We start from the raw sequence: 26,360 nt of genomic DNA, 5'->3' as shown, positions 1-26,360 counted from the left end.
TGCAGATGTATGCATGCAATCATGTGCCTTGGGTGTTCAGAGGATGCAGTGACAACTGTATCCATATTTATTCGGCATTCCCACATACAGTACACACTGGAGTAAATTTCAGATGGCACAATTAGAAGAATCCTATCCGCAAAGTCATCCAAATGTACTAAATTCTATAACAGTCACTGTATACAGCCCACTGTCTGTAAGTTAGCCTCCACTTGTTACCAACACAATTCCCAGGTTTGTATAACCATCTCTAAAAAGACTATTGTTGCATTATGACATCCACCATTCCTCCAGGAATGAAAATGCTAGGACGGTAAGTACAGTGAACCACCACTCCCTTTCAGTTAGCTTCCTCTTCTTCACTGACAAAGGAATGCAGAAAACCAATCTTGAAAAAGTGTGCCATCCACATGACTGCTTGAACTGGACAGAATGCAGGTCGTGTGCAAGTGTCAGGAATCCATACTCTAACAGTGATCTGACGCACCTATTCTAGTCCTCCATGGCATTCTGGTCATGTGAACAGTCTACATTACATATGTTGGACTGGCTTGAGAAGCAGATACCAAACATTGGTAACAATCTGGCTGATATGGCCTTTCTGCCCCTATACTATCATGGTCTACTATATATGTAATGGTTACTGAAACGCCACACAGTCCATAGCACTTCCCCAGTACATTTTATTGGATGACTCTGAAGACATGCTTGATTTTGGGAAGCGTCTACAAATTTTAAGGTGAGAATCTACTTGAACAGGAGGGAGAAATATATGCTGCTGCCAAAAGCCTGCCAGAATCTACTTTAGTATCTGGCTGGCATTATAATCTGGCACTGATTAAACCCAAATCTCTTTGCCCTACTACTGGGTATGTGACAAACTACTTGTAACCATCTCCCTTTCAAAATCTGACAGAACTATTCACAGTCTAACTGCCTGTCATTGATTCGCACAGTGGATATGGACAGCATTCTTAAACATAGAAGATCTTTCTGTTTTGGCTGACAGAATGCTACAGACCAGGGTCCTATCTTTGTGTTGTCTGCCACACTGACTGCTGCATATGTAGTGTCTCCCTGTCTGCAGACATCACTCTGTAAAGGCAATGTTCCATCTATTATGTCACTGTCCCGTATATATTAGTACTGGGTAAAACACATATCACGGGTATGGGTGCTGGCTTTAGAAGCAGATATCAAATATTGGTAACAATCTGGCTGATATAGCCTTTCTGCCCCTTAACTATCATAGTCTATTATATATGTAATGGTTACCAAAAAAGTCACACAGTCCATACTGCTTCACCAGTACATTTTATTGGATAATGGTGTCATCACTCTGGCTCTTACTAAACCCACCAGAGTGTATTGATAGCATTATGCTAGCTATGGGATGTGCCTTACTACATAAATTTATGCTTTGAAAGTCTTTATTACTTCACAGCTGTTTAGAGGCATCAGTGGAGGTGGTGGCGTAACTATTTTAGATGGCCTTTCAGTTGTGAGATGGCCACAGACACCCTGATCCTACCCTTAACAATGGCCACTGTGGGGGGGGGGGGGATGAAGAGCTCTGGACCCTGGTAATGTGGAGAGGAGTTCAAAAGCTCACCAGCTGTATCTGTTAATAAGATACATACTGGCCCCTATGATGTTCTGGTATCCTTCTGGTGCACTACCAATAATTCTGGTCTCTTACTCTCATCTTTGGATAGTACATGTAGCCATCAGTACACAGAATTAATTAGCCTGTCTCTAACAGCACTGATGACATCGCTCCAAGATATTGGGTGCCTGTGTAACTAGTCTATTCTGCATCACACTATGCACACAAAAGGGGCACATAACACAACAGCTGAAGGTAAGGGAAGGCAAAGTATTAAGTATACATCATGTTAGTTGGACACCTCTGTGGGAAGGTCAGCATACAACTTTTTTTCTGACTGGATCTGGCAAATATATGACAGCTACATGTGGACATGCAGGTGTTCCTATGTACTGCTTTTCCATGATATGCATGCAGATGGGAGTGAAACAGGGGTGAATATATGTTGTCTGTGGGAAGCACATACAAAAACAGAACATACAGCATGGCTGATGCCATCTGACAGTGCAGCTAACCTTACACAGCTGTACTGTTTAACTTCATGGTTGAAACAGCATTATTCTCTGGAATTGGAGGCATTTACGTACTCTCTGATATATAAAAGTCACCATCTTTTCTCTCCCAGTCAGCAGCATGTTGTAGAGGCAGGGGAGCAACACGCATCCCATTTGTATTACTACCCAAGGGTTTGATGTAGGTTTGGCTATACTGTAAGACAGATAAAACGTTTATATTGTACCATGGCTGTCATTGTTTTGTGAGTTCCGTATGCCTACATGTTATAAAAGACCTCCACACAATTAATACTGCCCATAACTATAGGCTCTACATAACATCTTCATGATGGGCATGGGACACACATGCCAGAAGAAGTTATCAACTACACGATCATGGCATTCACATGTGTGCGCGCGTGCACATGTACAAGCATAATCCTACACAAGAAAGAATGCACGGAGAAATAGTAGAGGCATGGTCAGTACAAACAAGCTCAAAAGATGAAACCAACAACAAATATTTAAACTGCTTTTATTACTTCAAATTAGATCAACAGTCCATAGTTTCACTTCCCAAGGCTTTTTCAAAGCTGATCCTAAAATAAAAACTTAAAACAGGAAATAAATAGTGAACACTAATGTTTACATAACAATTCTGCAGATGACACAGTTCTTAAGAAAATGTCACTGGTTAACAGTTTATTTTGTTGCAAAATATAAAACAAATATGAAAAACCTAAGCTTGTGAGTGTCAAATTAATCTAAATAGGTAACCTTCCTAAATATTCAAGCAGCAGTTGTTACTACACAAATTAAGTCATTAGACTGACCATTCATAAACATAACTTACACAAATGTTTACTTGAATATTTCTTCAGAAAAAATAAACCAAAAAAGCTGTCACCGAATTAACACTTTATCTTGTTGCAAAATGTTAAGGCACAAATAAGAAAACAAAATGTCGGAAGTCAAAAATGCTCACATAAATCAATCGGTTGTCCAGGTTTCAAACAAATGTTACTGCCACTCCAAACAAATTCAAAAGAAGTTATTTGACAAATAATTAAAAAATATGACCATTAAAACTGCAATAAATTAAACACAGTGGGTATACAAAGGATAATTCTAAAGTTCAGCCTTTCTTGTGTCTACATTGCTGCCACGACTTCATGGATGAATTTCAGTGCCACAAAAACGTAATCCACATTACTTCAGGCTGCACATCTCCATACAGAGTTTCTCAATAGGATGCATTAGCGACCATGTGGTAGTGATGTCCAGGAACTCGCAATGTTCTGAGAGGTTTCCCGTATTACGCAGCATAAAGTTCAACAAGGCAAGAATTCTGCCATCTAAATACTAACAATTTAAACAAGTCCTAACTACTGGATCTTGCTGCAAGAGCATCTCAAAGTCAGAAATATACACAATGCATTTACATTTACATGTACTGTTCAAAATTGCTATGGACTATATTTACTTACAGAACTGTATACATTTTTTTTCAGCAAACGACATGACTAGGGTCCGTCTGTCTGTCAGACAACATCTTGCATAAAAGGTTCCCTTTTGTGTTACTTCCCTTCACAAAAGCAATTGGAGGGGTGAATTTGTCAAACACAGGCACTGTGCATTGCTACTTGCACATTTATAGCGATTTGTCTAGCAATTTATAAATATCAATATGCTTGGTTTCAGGACCAATCATCTTCTTTCAAACTGAACTACTCAAACCAAATCAAAAGAACTATTTTCTTTGTTTTCTCTCTCTCTCAAAGTGGTTGTCTCAAGGTCTTAGTGGAGTCTCTCCTTGTATTTCTGCAACTCACATTAGCAATCAAATTACAGTGACTGGGAAAAGCAGCCACACTCGTAAGCATTAACTTTTTATTGGGACTTTCTCAACTTCTAAGCAAACAAATCATGTTTGTAACTGGTTCTACAATTTGCTCTAATGTCAACTGGTTCTACAATTTGCTCTAATGTCTGGTACTGCTCATGGACTAAAGTACCCCGCACCATCCTTTCAGGTTTATCACTGACCACATGATACTCCTGCAGAGAATTTGCAAAATACAAGCATCTAGGGCTCTGGAGACACATTACTTTCATGCCACATACAGAATGGTCTTCTAGCAAAATAAATAGATAAATGGGCACAGTTTAATTCTGCTTACAAAGTCACCTGACTTCACACCCCACAACCTACGATGTAAGAGAATTAAGAAATATTACTCACAGTCCATCCTTCCCATTTTTTCACCTTAACTTTCTCAAAGCTCAAGAGTTACCTGGTGTGAGCAAATGCTTGATAATACAGCCAGGCTGTTCTCAGATTTAAAGGAAAAAAAACAGATTCCCCTTAAAAGCTATTATTTGTGTCTCAAAGGTAAGACGCAAAGCCCTGGGGGCAAGCCATGTAAAAAATCCCAAGCTTTCAGCTTGTTTTACCTGTATGTGTTTCCTGCTCTCACGGAAGCCCTCCGCCAACTGCGTCACAATATCCTTGTGGTCATCAAGAAGCTGCCGTACCAGCTTACAGTACTGGTTTTCAATCTCATGGTCAGTTATCTAGAATTCAAACTGCAGACTTATAAAACAGAACATAAGCAGACAGTTTCAATAAAATAAAGCACTTAACTGCTATACCAAAAACAATTACATATATCTACAATTTTCAGTCCAATGTCATTTCCTCACCCTGGCAACAACCAAAGACACCACTGCCTACAAAAATATAATATAACATCAGTTCTGTCAACATGAGACAAAACTAACTTTTCAAAAAAAAAATAAAAATGGTTACAACAAAATGTGAATGATGTAACTGTTCAACAGGTACAGTATCACAGATCTCAAACAATAAAAACATTAACCTCATATATGTAAAGTACAGTTGTGCACACTTACCATAAATGTAGATGTTCGAATGTATTCACTGTTGCAGTCATTACATTTGGGTTATCTACTTGCAGTAGCCCTCAGTCGACCTGATTAACAAAGTCTTGGGTCTTGCATCGGTTGCTGTCCCTTCTTCCATGACGTTAGGTAGTCAGGGGTATAAAACATGCAGCAGACGCCATTACATCAGTTTTTCTTGCCCCAGATGTCAGGTGCCCCTCTAATAGGAAGGGATTAAATCTATAATACAAGGATATACCTCCAACAAAAAAGCAAATACAGCAAAAAGCTTTTTGAGCATAGTAAGGGCGAGTAGAGGTATAGCCAAAAGAAGAAAGGGGACTGAAGGGAGGGTAACCAGGACTGCAACTGGAACACGGCAAATTTTGTTTTGCACGTTTAATTTTTGTTTCGCCGATTTTGGGAGTTTTGGCTGGGTTATGTCAGTGCCTTTTGCATAATGCATTGGAAGAATCATGCTAGGACATTATCCAAACGTAGAAAAAAGCCAGCTAGCCAGTTATATGGAAGATTACCTTGAATGTGTTGAATCGCTGCCTTTGGAGATACAGAGAATCTATCTCAGAAGAATGTATCTATCTCGCATAGTAGCGATACGAAGTATCAAGACATTTTAAAAGAAGTAGAAGATGTCTATGAGAAGTACAAGAAGGAACTATTTTATTTATTTATTTTACATTTGTTGACCAGGCTAGTCTAACTGGATACATGTCCATTTTCAGTAGAGGCCCGGGGAGATAAGCTCCAATACAGATAAATGACAACCTTAGTAATCAATACTGAGATTGGTTCCATATACAAAATCTTTTTCCATTTTGCAGCATAAGATTTTCTAGTACTAGGCCTCTTAGCCTCTAAAATGATAGCCATCACTGATTTACTGAGGGGTGTAAAGGAGAGGTTAGGTAATTAGCCAGGCTGCTAGGTTCAGGGTTTGCAGCTGAGGGTGCAGAATCTGGTTCTCCTGCTGAGACAACAGGGAAGGAGTCCTAGGCAGGTGCCATGGGGCCAAGCGTGATGCACTGCGCAGGAGGGGGAACCAGTGTTGGCGTGGCCAGTCAGGTGCAATTAAAATCGTCCTTGGCTTGTCCTCTTTGATCTTTAGAAGGACCTTGGAGAGCAGAGGTAGAGAAGAAAATGGCATAATTTCCAGCTGAAGGATAGAGCATCCACTTTCCAAGCTAGTTTGTGGGGAATCCTTGTGCAAAATTTGTCCAATTGATGGTTCTGGGGGAAGACAAACAAGTCTATATCTGGGCTCCCCCATTTGCTTGTCAACATGTTGAAAATCCTTGGTTCCAGTTTCCACTCATGTGGGTCCATGAGGTTTCTGCTTAGTTCATTTGCCAGTGTATTTAGTTTTCCTGCCAGGAATTGAGCTTGTAGATTCACTTGGTAGCTCAAGGTTGTGTTCCACAATGCCATGGCTAGTCTGCAGAGGGGGTAAGATTCTGTACCCCCCCTGCTTATGTACCACATGACCGTAGTGTTGTCCGTCTTTACCGTTAGTTGTCCTGGAAGAATGTGGTCCTTGAAGGCTGTCAGAGCACTCTGTACAGCTAACATTTCCTTTTGATTTATGTGTAGGTGCATTTGATTTGGGTTCCATTTGCCCTGAATGCACTTCCCTGCCAGGTGAGCCCCTCCATGCATAGTCTGACTCGTCTGTTAAGATTTGGGCGGCAGGGGGTAGTGTGAATGGTAGGCCCTTGTTTTGGTGGCAGGCCTCTGCCCACCAAAGGAACTCTAGGCGTAGGCAGGTATAATAGGAATCATAGCTTCTAGATCCTGTCAATGTTGACACCATAGGCTTTTAAGTTACCACTGCAGTTTCCTCATATGCAGCCTTGCATATGGAATTAGAAGAATGCAGGAGGCCATGAACCACAAGGCTTGCAGTATTTGCCTTGCAGATAACTGGGTTTTTGTGGCCACTTGTTTGTAGGTTGTCAAATGAGTCCGTTTCTCTGGCGTGAGGAAAGCCATCTGGGAAGTTGTATTCAAGCTTGCTCCCAAGAATATAATTTGTTGACAGGGTACCAGGCATGATTTATTTTCATTTATGGTGTACCTCAGACAAGTCAGTACCCTTTGAACAAAGGCCAGATGATTCAAAAGTATGTCCTGGCTTTCTGCCTGAATTAGACAATCATCCAGGTATGGATATATTTGAATATTTCTTTGCCTGCAGAATGCAATAACTGGAGCCAGGCACTTTGTGAATACCCTGGGCACAGTAGATAAGCCAAAGGGCAGTGCAGAGAACTGATAGTGCATGTAGCGTGCATTGAAGCATAGGTATCTTCTGCAAGACTCCCTGATAGGGATGTGCAGATATGCTTCTTTTATGTCTAGTGCTGCCAACCATGCATCTTTTCCTAGCATAGGAAGCAGCTGGTAAAGAGTCAGCAGAAAGGTATTTAGAGTAGAAAGGTCCAGGATAGGACGCCATGTATTGCCTTTTCTGGGTACCAGAAAAAGTCTTGAATAGAAACCTTGTCCCTTTTCTTCTTCTGGTACCAACTGAATAGCCCTCATGCTTAAGAGAGAGAGAGAGTACTTGATTTTGGGCCTCTGCCCACTGATTTGGGGGTAGATCTGGTCACCCGCTTGGTGTTGGTAAGGTGTGAAAGTGAAATCTGTATCCCTGGGACTCTATATTTAAAACCCATTTGTCCTGGGCAATATGTTTCCAGTTTTTGGCGTGCAGACCAATCTTTCCGCCTAAAGGAGCATTCAGTTGGGAAGTGCTTGGAAGTTTTAAAAGCAAGTCATTGAGACAGTTTTCCATGGGGGGGGGGGGGGGGAGTCTTACTACTCCCTGATTTGGGTGCAGAAACCCCCACTGCTTAGTCTTGTGAGTCTCCCCTGGGACTGAAACCTGCTGAACTTGTAAGAAATATTTAACAGTTTGCATAGATTTAGCTTTATCTTCCATTTTTTAAGAACTTCCTCTGTCTTGTTGCCAAACAGGTGGTCCTGATTTAAGGGAGCATCCAACAATTTAACTTGAACATGATCAGGCAGAGACTGCTCCCTAAGCCAAGCATGCCTTCTGAGCACAGACTCAGTAACAGCAGCCCTGCAAGAGGCCTCTAAGGAATCAAATCCACATTGCAAAGTATGTTTTCCAACTTGTTCTGCAGAATGCATTAAATCCTGTAATTCTTTATTTTCCGTGCAGGCAGGAATCAACATAATTTTCTGTTTAAGCAATCCAATAACATGTTGCTGAGGGACATGCAGGGATCGAATCACATCCGCTCCATGGGTCCACAAGGGCACAAGAAGAGAAAACAGACAGTAGAATTACGGAACAAACATTCAAGAAAATGTGGCAAACTGCCACAAGTCCATAATTTTCAATATATTTGACAGGATGCTATCAGATTATGAGATCTCAGTGCTGGAAAGAGGTCTCTCTTATTCCAGCAGCAGGTGGGGTTTTAGCTAATACAGTAACTGATCTATGTTTATTTGGGAGAAATGTTATGTTGAAATTAATGTTTGGACATGAAAACAGTAATCCAAATATTTTTAAAAAAACAAGTGTATTTGTACCGAATAATCATCCAGTACTTGAAACTTTTTTTAAGACTGTGTAAGAATGATCTTGTCACTGTTTAATGAAGATTACAGGAAGCATACATTTAATAACCTCAGTATGCAGGAAAGATGTGCTTTAGATGGTCTGCGGAATGATAGCTCTATAGCTATACGCCCGGCAGACAAGGGAGGTTCCATTGTGGTGATGAACAGCATTTATTATTACAATACCATCACTCAAATGTTGAATGATCAGTCAGTGTATATACGGATTAATTTGAATGATGTGCACAATATTATCAACAAGGTCAAAGATGGTACTGCAGATTGTTTTGCCTGTGGTTGTATTTCCAAGGAACTTTATGAATATTTCAGTGTAAATTATCCTACAGTTCCATTGTTTCAGGGCTTACCAAAAGTACACAAGAATCTCAGTGCACCACCCTTTAGACCCATTGTGGCAGGGGGTGGATGGGTTACTGAATCTTGTTCTATATATGTTGAAAAATTATTGAGACCAATCTTGGTGAAATCAAAGGTGATACTCAGAGATTCGAATGAGCATGTCCATGGGGGTCATAGTTTGGAAGGGTGCCTGCTGGCTACTTTAGACGTTGCCTCTCTATTTACAGTCATTCCTAATGATTTAGGTATAGAGTGGCTGAATAATTATCTTATCAGGGATGGGACATTAGGTAGTAATACCATCGAAATGATTGGTCATCTCTTGGAGACAATACATGAAAACAATGTCTTCTTGTTCAATCATGAATACTATTTACAACGTACCGGTGTAGCCATGGGCACCTCATGTGCCAACACCTATGCCAATATGGTGCTGGCTGAGTGGGAACATCAACATGTATTTAACAATAATGGGTTTTTACAATATATTACTATGCATGTATGTAAGATTTGTGGATGAGGTTTTTATTTTATGGACAGGTTCTCAACCTGGTCTTTTGAGTTTTGTTGAGTATCTGCATACAACTACCACCTTTTTGAAATTTTCTTTGAAATATTCTTCTGATTGTATTGAATTTTGGATGTTAAGGTATGTCAAACACCGCAACATACTTTTGACACTAGAGTACTTAAGAAAGATTGTTATAAAAATTCATTATTAAAAATTCATTATTAAAACAAAAAAATACCACTCTGTGGCCGATAATCCTACGACCTTGTTGTAAACCAACATTTAATATATAAAAAAAGTGGAAAGTCACACAAACACAAAGCCAAAGTAAAAAAACACTCCAAGTAACTCCAGAACTGATGAAGTCTTATGACGAAAGCGCTTGACCTTTTACTTGGAGTGTTTTTTACTTTGGCTTTGTGCTTGTGTGACTTTCCACTTTTTTATATATTAAACGTTGGTTTACAACAAGGTCGTAGGATTATCGGCTACAGAGTGGTATTTTTTTGTTTTATTTGTGGTGTTTTACCACTCTTACACCGTTTTTTGTTTGAAAAATTAATTATTGCATAGAACCATTATGCATCCAGCACATATTTTTTCCAATATTGTTACAAGACACAGTATGCAAATGTCTAGACTTAATGCCAGTGAGGACGGTCTTCAAATTGAGTTGGAAAAATTAGCCAGAAACTTTATGGATAGAGGGTACAAGTCGCAGGAAATACAGATAGGGTCAGACAAAGGTATAGTCATGAGGAACACTAGAGCTAAACCATATTTCTCCAGATCACATTGATTTAAGTGAGAGGAAAAGGGTGCCTATGTCCTGTAACCTCCAATACACCAGTGGTAATAAAGACATTATGAAGATAAGGAAATACTGATCTGTCTTTATGACAGATGAGGAAATAAAGGAGGGTGTGGGTACACGCCCCAGATTTACTTATAAGAACAACCCTAATTTGAAAAGGCTACTTTGCTACAACACTGGGCAGCATCGTACCAACTTTAATGCTACAGACTTTATACCTTGCACGATACCATGTGGGAGCTGCAGATATTGTGGATTTATTGACTCTAGTAGTAGATTTGTGAACCCAGATACTGGAAGAGTGTTCCGTTTTAGAAGCACTGCCGCATGTAACACCCAGGCTATAGTGTATCTTGCTATTTGTAATCTGTGTTCAAGTTTTTATGTTGGGAAAACCAACAGGACATTCAAAGATAGGATTAGGGAGCACCTTTATGCTATCAATATATCCTACAAGTGCAACGCTCTAGCGAAACACATTATGGCTAGGGGACATGACCACAAGTTTAGATTCATGGTCATTGACAACATTTATGCTGATGTTAGACTTGGTGACATAGTGAACAAGACGGAATATATTGAGACTCAATGGATTATTAGACTAAATGCCCACAAAGGTAGTGGGCTTAATGAGTTCATACCCTTAAAGCCTGTATTAAAAAAGCGTAGATTACGTAGGTAGCATCCTATGTTAATATATTATTGGTTTTATAGCTATACAAGTTTTAAACACACACACACATACATATATATATATATATATACATACATATATATATATATATATATATATATATACATACATATATATATATATATATATAGATATATATATATATATATATATATATATATATATATATATATATATATTTGTATTTTATTTAGTTTATATGGTATGTTCATGTCTTTTTAAGTGATGTGATCAGCTGTGTATATATAATGGGGGTCTGTATCTTACTAGATCTGATAAAGCGATGGGATTTTGTCTATCGTGAAAGCGCTTATCCTTGTGTTTTGCTGCATTAAAGCAACTTTTGGAGTTTTATACGAAGACCTTGCTTTATACATTTTTTCAGTGTTTCCAGTGTGTATTGGATTGTGCTTTATATAACGTTGCTGATACTTTAACATATGAAATTGGCAGTTTAAAGCCCTAATGGCCAAGGTTGCAGAAGTGTAAACCTTTGTACCCCATCTATCCACTGCCCTGGAGTCTCTATCAGAAGGAGTAGGATTTTTAGCAGTAGAAGCCTTAATGCCCTTAGGTCCCTGTGAAATAGTCTCTGGATCCACAATAGGATTTTTAAAAAGGAACTTGTGTGAATCAGGAACCCTGTAAAATCCGTCCGGTTTTCTGGGAGCAGGAGGCAAAGCATCAGGGGCCAAACTAGATTCCGAAAACGCATCATCAACAATGTCTAGTACAGGAGGAATAGCTAAAGGCCTATGCTGAGGCAGGAGTAAGAAATCCCTAAGCCTCTTTTTTGAATAAGAAAAATCCTGGCTTTCCCAGTGGAAATGCTCCCTTAGAGTATGTACGGTTTCACCAAAAGAAAAATCCTCTGGAGGGGAAGAGGGAATAGAGTCCTCTGCATCAGAATCCTCATAAGTAGATAAGGGCAAATCCAGATCATCAGAAAAATCAGAATCCGGGTCAGAAGATTCATAAACAACTTCAGTCCTAGGTATCTTAAAAGGGGGAGGTTGGCTTCTCCTGATTAGAGTAATAAGATCTTCAGCCATTCTTATCATTTGTTTTTTAGGCATAGCTCGAGATTTAGGCCTAAATGAAAAAGGAACCGTCGGTTTAATATGCAAGTCTGTAGGCCTGAATAGACCCTCAGAAGCCGGTGCCTGCACAGCGGCTCTGGACCTATCCAAGGTAGAGACATCCGCTGGTTCCATAGCTGAAGCATCTCGTGGCATACCGGACTCCGAATGGGTCTCAGTAGAGGCCTACGAATTAGAAGTAGCGGGTATCAGGGGGTGCGAAATCGCCTCACTGAGTACCGGCAAACTGGCGACTGGCTTAAGAAAAGCATCATCGGCAGTTGTGGACCTCGGCGGCCTGTCTCTGTCTTTATCTTTGTGTTTTTTCGAAATCCCGGTAGTCGGATGGCTAACTGACGACATTTCTGGATAATTAAACCGACAACCGAAATATTTAGAGGCAAAAATATACAGACGACTGACGGGATAGTGCACTGATTAAATAAAGCACAAAACCGACAGCAAGGTACGTCATGGTCAGGGCCTAGGCAAGGAATACAGTACGAATGAAAATCTTTATGAGGTATTTACTTTCCACAAGTAATGCAATTATTAACTTTTAATGACATCGGTAAGGAGCAAGAAAAAGTTTCCCCAACAGGGTACTTAGCTTTAGTTAAGACTTCGGTTCTGAAACTCAAAAGCGAAAGGAGTCGGCCGACCAGCACTTGCAAACTGCTTCTGCTTCGGGCACCGCACAGCAAGAAAGACTAATGTAATGGCGTCGGCTGCATGTTATATACCCCTGACTACCTGACGTCATGGAAGAAGGAACAGCAACTGACGCAGGACCCAAGACTTTGTTAATCAGGCCGACTGAGGGCAACTGCAAGCAGATAACCCAAATGTAATGACTGAAACAGTGAAACACGAAAAACAACCAGGCTTCCATTTTAGTTAGGATCTCCAAACTGCAGACTACAACCCTTCAACAAAATCTTAAATGGGAGGTGTGAAAGCACAAGAAAAACTGACAGTCTGAGCTGGCCCACTTGAAGAAAAACTTGGTTCCTATATAGGGCACCAGTGATGGAAGTCCAAAATGACAGAAAGGTAACTAGGAGGTAGAACAGGGATGTCTCCCTAGATCAGATGAGGATATGCCAGAAATGTAATCCTTTTCAATCACCTTTACAAAGGCAACTGAGAAAGTTCTGCTGCAGAACAGCAATTCCAGAAGCATAGAAGACAGATGTTTTTCTCCCTTAATTGGGCAAGTTTGTTTCTCAATCCTTTCCCTGCATACATTTTTGATTCCCAAAATACTACTACAAATCAAGTAGGAGGGGTCATAGCAGTAGTACCCTTTTGACCAAAGCAATACTGGTTCTCTCTCCTACACAGCCTAGCAAGTGGAAAAGTGGAAAGTGCTGTCTCACACTATAAACATCTTCACACAAAACAGAGGGCCCTTCTGCATCCCAACTTGGATACTCTCAGGTTGACAGCTTAGATGCTTTCACATAGATACAAGGAAGGAACACGCATTCTGACGACTTGCTAAACATAAGGGAAAAGAGACTAAGAAATAAAACAAGGAAATTCTACCAAGCAAAGTGGAAAAGATTCTTCCTCTGGTGCCTATCTGGAGGCCAACCCCCCAAATAAAGCACATGAGGCAATGGTTCTGGACTACCTTTCAGATCTTTACAAAGCCGGCTTTTCTAATGCATCTTTAAAGGACCATGTCATAAGGTATCCAAGTCAGAAGGTAACAAGGTGAAATGGTGTGTACCCCCTTGCTTTAAATTTTAGAAAGTACCTGTCAGTCTTAGCTATTGGGATGTGAATGTTGCCATCTGTTACATTCATAGTCACCATGTCTGTCCATGTTAGCCCAATGAAAGACCAAAGAAGCAGGTTCTGTAAGGACAGCATTTTGAAGTTTGGTACTTTCATTAAACTTAGAGTTGTGTCCAATTCCTGGTAACCAACTACTAGGTCTGCACAGAAAAGTGCTTCCAGTACCAACGCAAATACAGAACGGATGCGACCGGGTGGAACCTCCTGACGAGATTATATTGGTACAATCCGATCTACAGGAGCAGCCTGGGAGAAAACAAGTTGATCGTTGTTATGGACCTAACTCACAAACGAGTGGTTTTAACTTCAATGCATGGACTGAGCAACAGTTTTCGTTTCAAAAAGGTACTGTTTCAGCCTTTTCTAACCAGAGTGGGGGTGCTGACCAATAATTTAAAAAACTGAGCGATAAGCTGTATGCTTATAAAACATTACAGCTTGAGATTGACTATCTGAAAGAATGCGTGAGGGTACGCAGAGTACCAAAAGGGCTACGCTGTTTCAAATTTCCCAACAGTGCTCTACCAGGAACGGATTTATACAATGATTTAGTAAAATTGTTTGACAAAACTGATTTAGAGATGTTGAATATTTTAATCAAGGACTATGAAGCAAAAGCTGTAAATTTGTTAGATGATGTCAACAAATTGAATGACTGTATTGTTAAAGACAAAAATTTTCTTGGCATTAAAAAAGATTATGATGGTGTGTTTGAGGAAGTTGACCTGCACTGTTTAAAAATAGTTAATCGTAAGATTAGAAAACTTGAACGGGACTTGGTTGAATACAGGGATGGGTTGGCCTACCCACATCCGGGTAAAAACAGGGGGAGGGGTAACAACCTTGAAGGTACGGGTACTCACCCGGTTGGTAATGTTAACAACAACAACAATATGGATGTGTATACCCCTGAACTTCCTAGGAGAAGCGAGCGTCTAGCCCAAAAAGATAATAGAAACATCCAACAGGGTTTTCAGTTTCCCCAGGGCAGACCGGGGGTGAGAAGCACAACCTATTACCAGCAAGGGTGGAACAGACCACGCAGATAAAAGATTTGAACTGCATAGAAGTTGCTGATATAGGTTACGTTTTGGATGGGCTACCAAAGGGCAACTATGAGGTAGTAACAAATAACAACTTCAATATTTACAATTTTACGGACATTAATGTTACAGGTGACTTTTTTGAATTGTTCATAAGGGGTCTGCATTACATACCTTCACGTACATTTAATTTACCCAGTACATTAATAGATCTGAAACTTTTTGTTAGACGGTTGAACTTATCTCTGGAACTAGGTAGGCCAGGTACAGTGAATGAGCAATTTGTCAGAGCAAGTACCTTCAATCCCCCTACCCACCCATGTTAAAAGTATTTGAAGAATTAGTGGAAATGGACCTAAGGAAGCAGCATGCTATTAGTACACGTTCAACATCCCCCAACTTATCTTTTGACCAGCAACGGCTTGTTTATTTACTCAAGGATGAATGGATAAGAGTAATGAAACCTGACAAAGGTGGAGGGATAGTTTTAATGTATAATTGTGCGTATGAGAAGCAGATTCTTAGCATGTTGCAAGATAGTGCACAATATGAGTTAGTCTCTAGAAACGAAGTCAACATAGCGTATGCCAAAATTAAATATGATTTGTTTGACTTGTTAATGCAAGGAGCTATCAATGAAAAATTATATAACTTTTTGAATGTGGATAAACCTAAGACACCGATAATATTCGGTATACCTAAGGTCCATAAGGGTTTGGACCCATTAAGATTTAGACCAATTGTGGCAGGGACCGGTAGTATTACAGAGCCATTAGGGAAATTCATTGATCAGACTGTTAAAAAATTTGTCATGTCTTTGGAACATGTCTGCAAAGACTCCTGGGAATTTTTAAAAGGTTTGGATCAGAATTTCTTTAAACGTACTTGTCTACTGGTTTCTATTGACATTGTGGAATTATTTCCAAGTATCCCACATTTAACGGGGATTGAATGGTTCAGTGAAGTGCTGGCTACTCAATCAGGGTTGAGTGCTAATATAGTTATGTTATTGGTGGAATTTATGGAAGTCATTCTTAAAAATAACTATTTATTTTAATGGTGAGGTCTACAGACAAAGAAGGGGCGTGGCGATGGGCACCCCATGTGCTTCAGCTTTTGCCAACATAGTGTTACATCACTGGGAAAACAAATTTATATTTTCAACTGCTTGGGCAAAACACATTGTCCATTATAAACAATTTTTGGATGATATTTGCATTTTATGGGAAGGGAATTATGAAAATTTCTTAGAATTCATGTCCTATATTAATGCTTCGACACATTTTCTTTCTTTTACGCATACTGTGAGTGATGAAGTTCTTAATTATCTAGATGTAACACTGGTTAAGGCTCTTACAAGGGGTATTTTTCAATCTAAGATTTATAGGAAGGCAACTTTTTCCAACTCTTATTTGCACTTTGAGAGTGGTCATCCCTTTTTCCAAAAGAAAGGAATAGTGAAAGGACAATTCATCCGGGCGTCGAGAATGTCGAGCACGGATGAATTGTTTTTGAAAGAGGTGGACTTTTTGAAAGAACTTTTTGAGGAAAGGGGGTACCCTACAAAGCTGGTGAACAATCTACAAAAAGAAGTGATGGCTAACAGAGGGTTAATGTATTTCCCTCTACTGGGCACGGGTTTGTTACCCAATGTGCAGGGTAGGCAGGAAAAACAATTTGATGGGCATAGTAGCTTTGTCTACACCTATACTAGGGACGCTGAACAGTTGGAACAAATTGTTTTGAAATACTGGCCTGTTTTGACCCTTCAGGAGAATTTTCATGACATTATTCCAGAGAAGCCAAGTTTTGTAAAAGAGGGACATGAATTTGAAGGGTCTTTTTGAAAGTAAAAATCATCTTTCAACTAATTTTGCTGTTTCGAAAATAGGCACACATAAATGTGGTGCCTGTAGACAGTGTTCTCTGATTATTAATGATAGTAGTGTATATATACCTTCAAGGAACTTTAAGGTCCATACAACTGGATATTATAATTGTGCAACCAAGGGTGTGGTTTACATGGGGATCTGTGTTCTATGTTGGAGTTTTTATATAGGGAAGACAGAAAGGCCTTTAAGGCGAAGAATTTATGAACATGTAAATGACATCTCTAAAAAGAAAGACACAAACGCCTTTTATAAGCACTATACACAGTGCCCTGATATGAAACTTAAATTTATGGTACTGGAGCAGGTTGCACAGGACCCTAGGGGAGGAGACTGAGAAACCTGGAATACAGAGAACTTATATGGCAGTTAAAATTAGACGCAGCTAGGTCCCCAGGTTTAAATGACAGTATTAGTATTTCAAGTGTACTCAAACTACGTAAAGTTTAAACTGTAGTGTTATATATGGTTATATATATATTACATATATTTTTTTAGAATTTTATAGATAGAACATTAATATAATATGGTTGAAAGAATGTTTTTTAACAGTGAACGATGTGTCTGGAAGTATTTTGGTATTAATGTATTTTTTTTTTGTAAGTATATGGCTTGTTAAATATTTTGCAATGCAAAAATGTGGGTGAGGTTTTTAACATTTGTTTTTTAAAGGAATTCAATTGAAGTAATTCTGACTGATTAATTAACTTAAATTGAAGCAATTAAAAAAACACCATGTGACCAATGGTTATTGTATTTAAAGGCATTACTTTTTTATGTTTGTATCTTGATAAAGCCTGGTAGGAACCAGGCGAAAGCGCTTGAGATATTCGATGTTTTTTGGGTTTTAAAGGTTATTAAAAGACTTTAAACTACAGTTTGCTGCAGCCTGTCGTTTCTCTGCTGTGGACTTTGCTGTTGGTGTTTGTATTCATTTCTGAGAGACTTGTCAAGTCAGAAGGTAACAAGGTGAAATGGTGTGTACCCCCTTGCTTTAAATTTTAGAAAGTACCTGTCAGTTTTAGCTATTGGGATGTGAATGTTGCCATCTGTTACATTCATCGTCACCATGTCTGTCCATGTTAGCCCAATGAAAGACCAAAGAAGCAGGTTCTGTAAGGACAGCATTTTGAAGTTTGGTACTTTCATTAAACTTAGAGTTGTGTAAGTAAATTTACCATAATAACAGATGTTCATATAGATCATATAGAGCACTCTTGTAGTAGCCTAAGCTATACAAGTTACATCCTGCAAAATCTAGGACAACCGGCCAGCATCCAAAGTTTTAGAGCATGTTCCATGCACCCTGACCTCTGAATAGCTTAAGGAGAGCCATATAAAGTAATTGATTAGGACGCCAAACCATCACAGCTCTCCATTTTGAGGGAGGCTAGAGCCCTGCCTTTTACATATATAGATTCAAAGATTAGCACTAGGCCAACTGCCCCTGAAAGCCATTCTAAGCCTAGCTAGTTACCCCATGTGAGAATCAAACCCTGCACCTTGTGTCTGTAATGTAATGTAAACACCTTAACCATTATGCAAACCTCCCAAGGGATAAGCAGACACAGGTCTGGTGGCAGATATTTCCTGTTCTATTATTAATTAATATACTAGGTATTCCAGTTGGAGAAACACAGACGGTTTCGCAACAATGGGAGTCTTTATTGAAAATTGTTGGGGATATTGGATAAGACTGGAAATCTTTTCAGTTGCTAATGAGCAAGTACTTGGTTAGCTGCCCTTGTGGGACATTTTAAGCCTAGCCAATCAAGCCTGTACCTTGTGTCTGTAAAGTAAGCATTTTAACCATTATACAACCCCCAATTCATCTTTTGCAGAAAAATGTATTTATTGCATTCCGGTGTTTTGGGTAACTTGGTCTCCTTTGAGGGATTACATACTACCTGGTAAACAGGATAAAACCATTTTGGAAATATTTTCTCTGCTCTTTGGGGTTCAAGACTAAACTCTATTAAAACAGGGATGGTTTATAGGATCTTACAGGGTCATATTAGGAAAAGGGTAAATAAAAATATCCATCCCCTGGCAAAAAACATAATAAAAAGTAAAAGTGTGACAGAGGGCATCCTTGCTGCATAAGTTATCTATCCCTTCAGACTACCTACATTCCATCAAAGCAAAACATACATGACAAGTCTTTCTTGTTTCACAAACCAACCCTGAACTTTCACCCACCTTAGAAACAACTCCCCAAAATCTGGGGCATCTGTGGTTACAGAATGAGTAACAGGCAGAAGGAGAGACATGAGAGATAATTGGTCCACTCTCCAATGTAACTCCCTTTTTTGACAAATCCCAAACACTGCGATATGAAAAGAAAAGAAAGTGAGTGTTGATATTGGGTCCAAACAGATTTGAGGACACATTGAATTCTCATACAAAGTCTGGCCAAGGGGATGACATCAACTGTAGAAGCCATCAAACCTTCCACAACCAGGAAATATTCCTTGGCTGTAGTCAGAGACTGATTTGAAAAAAAAAAAAAAAAATCAGAAACTTTTTTTTTGTAAAGGTCTACTTTGTTCTGAAGAAAAGCCCTCATGAGGGGATATACCCAAATGGCATCTCAGAAGAACCAGAGTTTAAGAATGACAGGTTTCCGTCTGTATGTTCTCCTATAAACACAGCCTGAGAATGAAGTCCTTAATCCAGGCCAGATTCCCAGATGTTTCAAAAAAGTCTGAAAATACAAAACATTTGTCTAAATATGGAAAAATGTGAATGCCTTACAACATGCAATGAGTTATTGCTGGTGCCAGACACTTTGCAAACCACCTTGGAGCTGGAGGCAGTAAGACAAAGAACTGAAAATCTAAGCCAGACACAGTAACACTTTAAAAAAGTCTGAAATCTTTAAGAACTGGGATGTTATGACAACCATCTTTTAAATCTAGAGTTACCAAAAAAAAAAAAAACAACATGTAAAATGAGAGATGACAGAGAAAGAGGGGAAAGGTGCTGAGGCCTCTTCTGTTTGGAATCTACTTCTCTGAGGTAAAAGCCAATACCAAAGAGTTCTTGCTGATTAAACTTGCAGGGTTCCCCTTCACAATCTCGAATTACTGAATGCTCGAAATTCAGTAACTCGAGACTGTAAAGTCGAACCAACAGAAATCCCGAAACCCACAACCACGAAAACAAAAAACCCCGAACATACACCACACAACATGCACACCATACAACCCACATCACAGAAACTACAAGCCCTACACAACATGCACGCAGGGGGGGCAAGCCCCCCTGCACCCCCCCACACCCCCATACTTATATATTCTAACTCTGAGAACGCTAATACCAAAATAAAAAACACCACACAGACATTTTAAACTGCCTCGCACACACACACAAATACAGACCAACACTCACACTCATACTCCCACCTACCTAGCCTAACCCACACACACACACACACACTTACATTCACTTCCGTAACACATTCCAGACTCACACACTTCCCATACCTTAGCTGACATGCATAACCACGAATTCGAGATGTGAATTCGCGCTTATGCAGATTCACGCTTATGGGTTTTCGACTTTAGTGTCTCGAGTTACTGAATTTCGAGCATTCCATAATTCGAGATTGTAAAGGGAAACCGCTTGCAGATGACTGAAAGCTAGGAGCGGTTACTGAATCCTCAAATGACCTGGCCATCCTACAAGAAGCTTTGTCCCAAATAAAACTGGTGCCAGAATCATGGACTGAAGCTAAATGCCAAAAAAGCACACAATCATATTGGGAAGCTGTCTACCCCAGAGAACTACCACACTGACAATACGGCCCTGAGAGCAGAAAAATGTTTCAGGATTTTGGAACTTGTGGACAGTGCCTAACTTTCCACCAAAACGTATCCACCATCATACGAAAGTCCTTCTACACTGCACAGCTTATGAACAAAGGGAATGATTAGATCTACAGATTATCATTGTGCCTCTTTACTCACCCTTCATTAGGCCAATCATTTAGTATAATGTACCCTTTTGGCATGTATCTGTCAAGACACAATGCAACAACTGGAACAGCCACAGAGATACCCTACTAAAAGGATAAAAAGCCTAAACATGTCCTACACGGACGGACTCAGAGCCCTGTCCCTACACATGATATCCTACAGACAGCTAAGAGGTGACCTGTGAATGGCATACAGGGCATTCTCCGATACAATACTGATGGACCTAATGCACATCAACATGTCAAATGGCATCAAAAACATTCGGTGCATAGAACTAAACTTGTTCTGCAACAAGAGAATGGCTTGGAAGGACAGTTATAACTTAGAGAGAATACCGCTGCTCTGGAAGAGAATTCCCATCCATGTAAAACAAAGTTCATCACTGTCCATATATACATGTATCTATGGATGGGTAATGCAAATTCTCCCCCAGTACTACCCCGTACTACTAATAGACAGAAGCAGCTCCTAAATGCTGTATCCCATATGCATGGGTCCTCAAATTATCTATGGTATGATCCTACTTATTCTCACTAGAGGGTAATACAATTATCAACCATGGGATGGGTAAGGCCAATCACCAAAGAGTCAAGGTTAATTTGAGCAACAAAATGGAAACTGGCTAGTTTTAAAATGTCCTGCAAGGGTAGCTAGCCTAGTACTTACCTATGAACCTATAAAAGCTATTGAACTTTGGGACGCTGATGTGTAGGTTTAGAAAATAAAGTTCGAAGGCTGGTATCAAAGCTCATTCATTCCTTCTTTAGCACCAAAAAGATTTCTTGATTAAAATAGTTTCCCTTCTTTTTCCTTGGGACACTGGTTCTATGACCTCTAGAGACAGCTTTTGTTCCCGGACTGGAGGAAATGAAGTTTAGTTTGAGGAATGAGGAAGAATCCCCTGAAAAGGGAGGGAGGGACTTCCAGTGCCAAATTAATCCTGGATTCTTAGGACCCACTTTTGTGAGGTTATCTGATACCACAGAGGAAAATAAAGATCTAGAATTTGGGACAATTTGAATGGATTTTCACAGTAGCAAGGGGGAACACCTGAAGCAGAACATAGTGGAGTCTGTCTTTTTGAACGGTTTTTGGTTCTGGGAGGGTTCCCCTTATTTTTTTGAACGGTTTTTGGTTCTGGGAGGGTTCCCCTTATTTTTTTGAACGGTTTTTGGTTCTGGGAGGGTTCCCCTTATTTTTTGAGCCTCCTTGCCATTACTTTTTGAAATTCTGTTTACCTGATCCTTGAGACCGCTTGTTCCGTTTCCTATAAAAGGCCCTAAACTGAACTGAAAGGTCTTACTTAACTACTTAACTTGGGCATGGAGGGCTGAAAAATAGTAGTGAGCCCCCCTCCCAGAATTAAGTTCCTTCTTTCATGTAATCTTACATGATCCTCAGAGGCAAAGAGGCCAAACAATACACCACCACCTTTCTAGCTAGGGAAACATAAGTTCAACTTTTGACATCTTCTGGTAAATTTTGAGAACATAAACACATAACCAAGCAAAACTTCTCATAATTCATCCAATAGCACCAGCTCTGGATATAGCATTAGCACAGCCATAAGAACACTTCAAAAATTGCTTGGTTACACAAAAAATAAAATAGTATCACATTCAAAAAATGCCTTATATGTCTGAAGGAGGAAGGATAGCAGTTGGCTCTCGCATATTTTCAAATAAAGCAAGCACAGCACTTGCCATATCTGCCTGGCAATTCTGAATTCTGATTGCTGAAGAATTTACTATCTTCCTAAATCTGCAAGATTTGTCATCTTTGGTAGGAGGAATAGGGTCTGCATTCACAAGATGTTTGGCAAAGGATGATTTTGCCAAAGAAAACTGCAGGGTCTGACTTGTGACTTGGAAATAGATTATATACGGTTCCCCAGACCCACAAATTTCTATCAGACGTTTTAGGGACAGGAAGTTGACTGTTGGGCATACTGCAGACTGTCAAGAAAACATGCCTGTAGGACAGGAGGCACAGCTGCTGGCTGAGGAAAATCCTGCTGTAATACGTCAATATTTTTGCTGAAATACTGAATTTCATTCTGTTCCCAATGAAACAAGCCTTTCATTCTGGCTACAGCTTAAAAAAAAACACTTCAGAATCATGTTCTCCTTCTTGTGGCACAGGCACTGGGGAAATACGATCCTAGTATAAATCCTGTCTTTCAGATTGGAAATCAGTATCTGAAAGAGAAGGAAATAACTTTCTTTTAAAACTCAATGACAACTAGAATTTAAAAAATGAAAGATTTGAAATAAGCGTTTGGCAAAACCCAGCCAATCTTCCCTGTCCAACCTATGTGAAACAGAAGCCATAAGCCTACGTTTCTGTTTTCTTTTCCCAGGAGACCTCTTAGAAAACTTAACCCAAAGATGAGGTTCTTCTCTGGGAATCGGGTACCTCAGGTTGGCTTCAAGGTAAAGCATCACTGGTTCCCTTCTCGGAAGCCAACAAGGGTGATTCTCCCTTGCCCAACAGGACAACCCAGTAGCTGCAGAGGAAGTGCCCATCTCCCAGTCTTTAATGGCTTCTCAAGGAGCATCACCAGCAGGACAGACTACCTGAGATGGCCACAACAGTCACTTGTAGCAGATCCTGAAGCAGTGGGGAAGCCTACTTGACTACTGAAGACACTCAAAGCTTTCTTATTTTTGTGGCTGGGACAGGGAAGAACTTAAGAGCCCGAAGCCTGCTCCATGTTCCTGACAAGTACAGTGCCTGATAAGCGGGTAGCAGCGCATTGAACAGCTGGTGAACACCCTCGAAAATCACATTTTCAAGCCTCAACCTGTAATTTTCCACAAAACTATTCCTGAATTCTACACAAAAAACTGACTTTAAGAGTCTTCTCTACACAGGTGTATTTAACAAAAGTTAACACGTGTGAATTATTTTCCTGATAAGCTAGGAAATGAGGTTTTAGTGGTCAAGTACAAATTCTTCTACAAAAAGTATTTTTTTCCTCAGAAAGTCTGCTAAGGTGGAATGCTATCACCAGGAGGTACTTATCTACCCAACATTGGTGAAATGCTAGCTGACCACTGATCACTTGAAGCCTGCAGGGAAAGTACACTTCAGCAAGAAACTGAAGATTTGACATCCTAAACACGGACTTTATATGGCTCTTCTCATGCTGTTCAGTGGTTAGTAAAAGTTTGTATGCTAGCCAGTTGCCATATCCCTGGTAGGCTATAACCCATACATTTTAGGCTAATGCAATAGCGATCCAATTGTGAACACCTTGTTAAGCTTGGAAATTTCAAGAAATGGGTCTCGAAGTTTCTCCTTTCAATGGAATAAAAGTGAACTTGGAGTACAATCCAGTCACTTTCTCTTTTTCTCTGAGACCACCTTGATGCCCTCCAAAAGACAGACCATCTAGTACTAATGTCATGAGATGCTGCCGCTTTCTTGGGACATAAGTTATGCCTAGTAAACTTTGCCTTGACTGACCCTACAGCTTGCAACCATGACTTATAATATGTATGGCCCCACCTATCCTGTGTGATGGCTTCCCATTGCTTCATAAAAATGACCAGCTTGCCTCATTTTTGAAGGCGGGATTTCTAAGGGGAGGGGGTGAGCTTTTCTGACTCTCAGCTGCTCCCTCTGACTACCATGGCCCTTAGGGTCTCCAGGCTTTCCTCTTTGATCAGCTTACCACTTATTTTTGTGGTAACCTTTGATGTTCTTCGTGTTTCACTATTGCAGTCATCACACTTGGGTTATCTGCCTGCAGGTAGCCCTCAGTTGGCCCGAATACAAGAGACTTAGTATTTCTGCATCTGTTGCTGTCACTCCAGGACTGATGTCAGGTTGTCAGGGGTATAAAAGCAGGCAGCCGACGCCATTACATCAGTCTTTCTTGCTAAGAAACCTGTAGCACAAGCAGTTTGCATGAGTGCCGGTCAGCCTATACCGGAGTTTTTCATTTACAAATTGAATCATCCTGAAGTCTTCTAAAGTTAAGTACCCCATTGGGGATCCCTTTTTCTTGCTCTAATCGATGTCAGAAAAAGTTAACAATGGTCTTGCCTGTGGAATGCAAATACCACTCAGAGACTTTCATTCTTACTGTGTCACCTGTTTAGGCCCAGACCACGACGTACCTCGCTGTCAGTTTTGTGCCTTGTTCAATGCCCGAACCATTCGTCATAGGGCCCTTTTTGTCGCTAAATACTTTCGTTCTCGATCTCCGTATTCCGAAATGGCTTTGTTAAGCCATCCAACTACAGATATTCTGAAAAAACGTGAGGATAAAGACAGACCGCACAGGTCCAAAGCTGCCGACGACGCTTCTGTTAAGTTAGTCGCCAGTCCACTGGTACTCAGTGAGGTGCTTTCGTAGCCCCTGATGCCCGCGTCCATGGATTTGCAGGACTCTACCTAGACCAGTTCAGAGTCCGGTATGCTGCGAGAATCTTCGACTATGGAACCTGCGGATGTCTCTACTTTGGATGGGTCTGAAGCCGCTGAGCAGGCACCGGCTTCTGAGGAAGTCATTCCCACTACCGATGTTCGACACAAACCGATGACTTCTTTTGCATCTTCAGTTCTGTCTAAAACTACAGAGTTTCTAAGGCCCAGAGTACGTGCTATGCCTAGCAAACCGAAGACCCAAGCACATGCATCTGCTCCCTTGCCACATCATCAAATGCTTAAAATGGCAGAAGACCTTATTATGCTGATTAGGGGAAGTCAGCCTTCCCCTGCTAAGAGAAAAAGAGACCAGTCCCCAGCAGCCTCAACAGACCAAGAGTCTGATGACTCTGAGGTATCTGATTATGAAGACATGACCTTATCTGCTTACGAGGATTCAGATGCAGAGGAATCCATTCCCTCTGCCTCTCCTCCAGAGGACTTTTCTTTTGGTGAAACCCTACATGCTTTAAAAGAGCTACATGCTTTAAGAGAGCATTTCCATTGGGAATGCCAAGACTATCCTCAATCCAAAAAAGAGACTCAAAGAATTTCTAGATTTGCCACAACATAGACCTTTAGCAATGCCCCCAGTTGTGGATGATGGCTTTATGGAATCCAGTTTAACTCCTGATACTTTACCCCCTGCTCCTAGAAAACCAGACAGGTACTACAGAGTACCAGACTCTCACAAATTCCTTTTCAAAAATCCTACTGCTGACCCAGAGGTCATCTCCCAGGGGCCTAAAGGTATCAAAGCAACTACAGCTAAGAATATCACCCCTTCGGACAGGGATTCCAGAGCTTTGGACAGATGGGGTAAGAAAGTATATACCTCTGCATCTCTCGCCATTAGGGATTTCAATTGTCAGTTTCATATGCTGAGGTACCAACAACATATTATGGAACTTATTAAGCAAAAAATAGCTACCTTTACAGACTGTGCAGAAAATAAAGAATTGCAAGAGCTTATGCATTCTGCAAGCCAAGTCAGCAAGCATACATTGCAGTGTGGCTCTGATGCCCTAGAAGCATCTTGCAGGGCTGCAGTCACTAGTTCTGTACTGGGAAGGCATGTTTGGCTTAAGGAGCAGACCTTGCCAAACCATGTCAAATCAAAGTTACTAGCCGCTCCTTTGA

The 26,360-nt window shown here is 40.3% G+C and overlaps 1 protein-coding gene across 2 annotated transcripts in view; it reads right to left on the bottom strand.

The window, feature by feature from the left end:
• LOC122813834 (3-methyl-2-oxobutanoate dehydrogenase [lipoamide] kinase, mitochondrial-like) overlaps positions 1-26,360 on the bottom strand; it is a 455,066-nt gene that overhangs the window by 280,864 nt on the left and 147,842 nt on the right. For both annotated transcript variants that reach the window (XM_044086365.1, XM_044086364.1), the window contains one exon: positions 4,555-4,674. In XM_044086365.1, coding sequence (XP_043942300.1) covers positions 4,555-4,674 — 120 coding nt within the window. The remainder of the gene's footprint in view (positions 1-4,554; positions 4,675-26,360) is intronic.

The sequence above is a fragment of the Protopterus annectens genome, chromosome 10.part0 (genome assembly GCF_019279795.1).
Source record: "Protopterus annectens isolate FY-2018-M chromosome 10.part0, PAN1.0, whole genome shotgun sequence".
NCBI lineage: Eukaryota > Metazoa > Chordata > Ceratodontiformes > Protopteridae > Protopterus > Protopterus annectens.
This window is presented reverse-complemented; position numbering and strand designations above follow the sequence as displayed.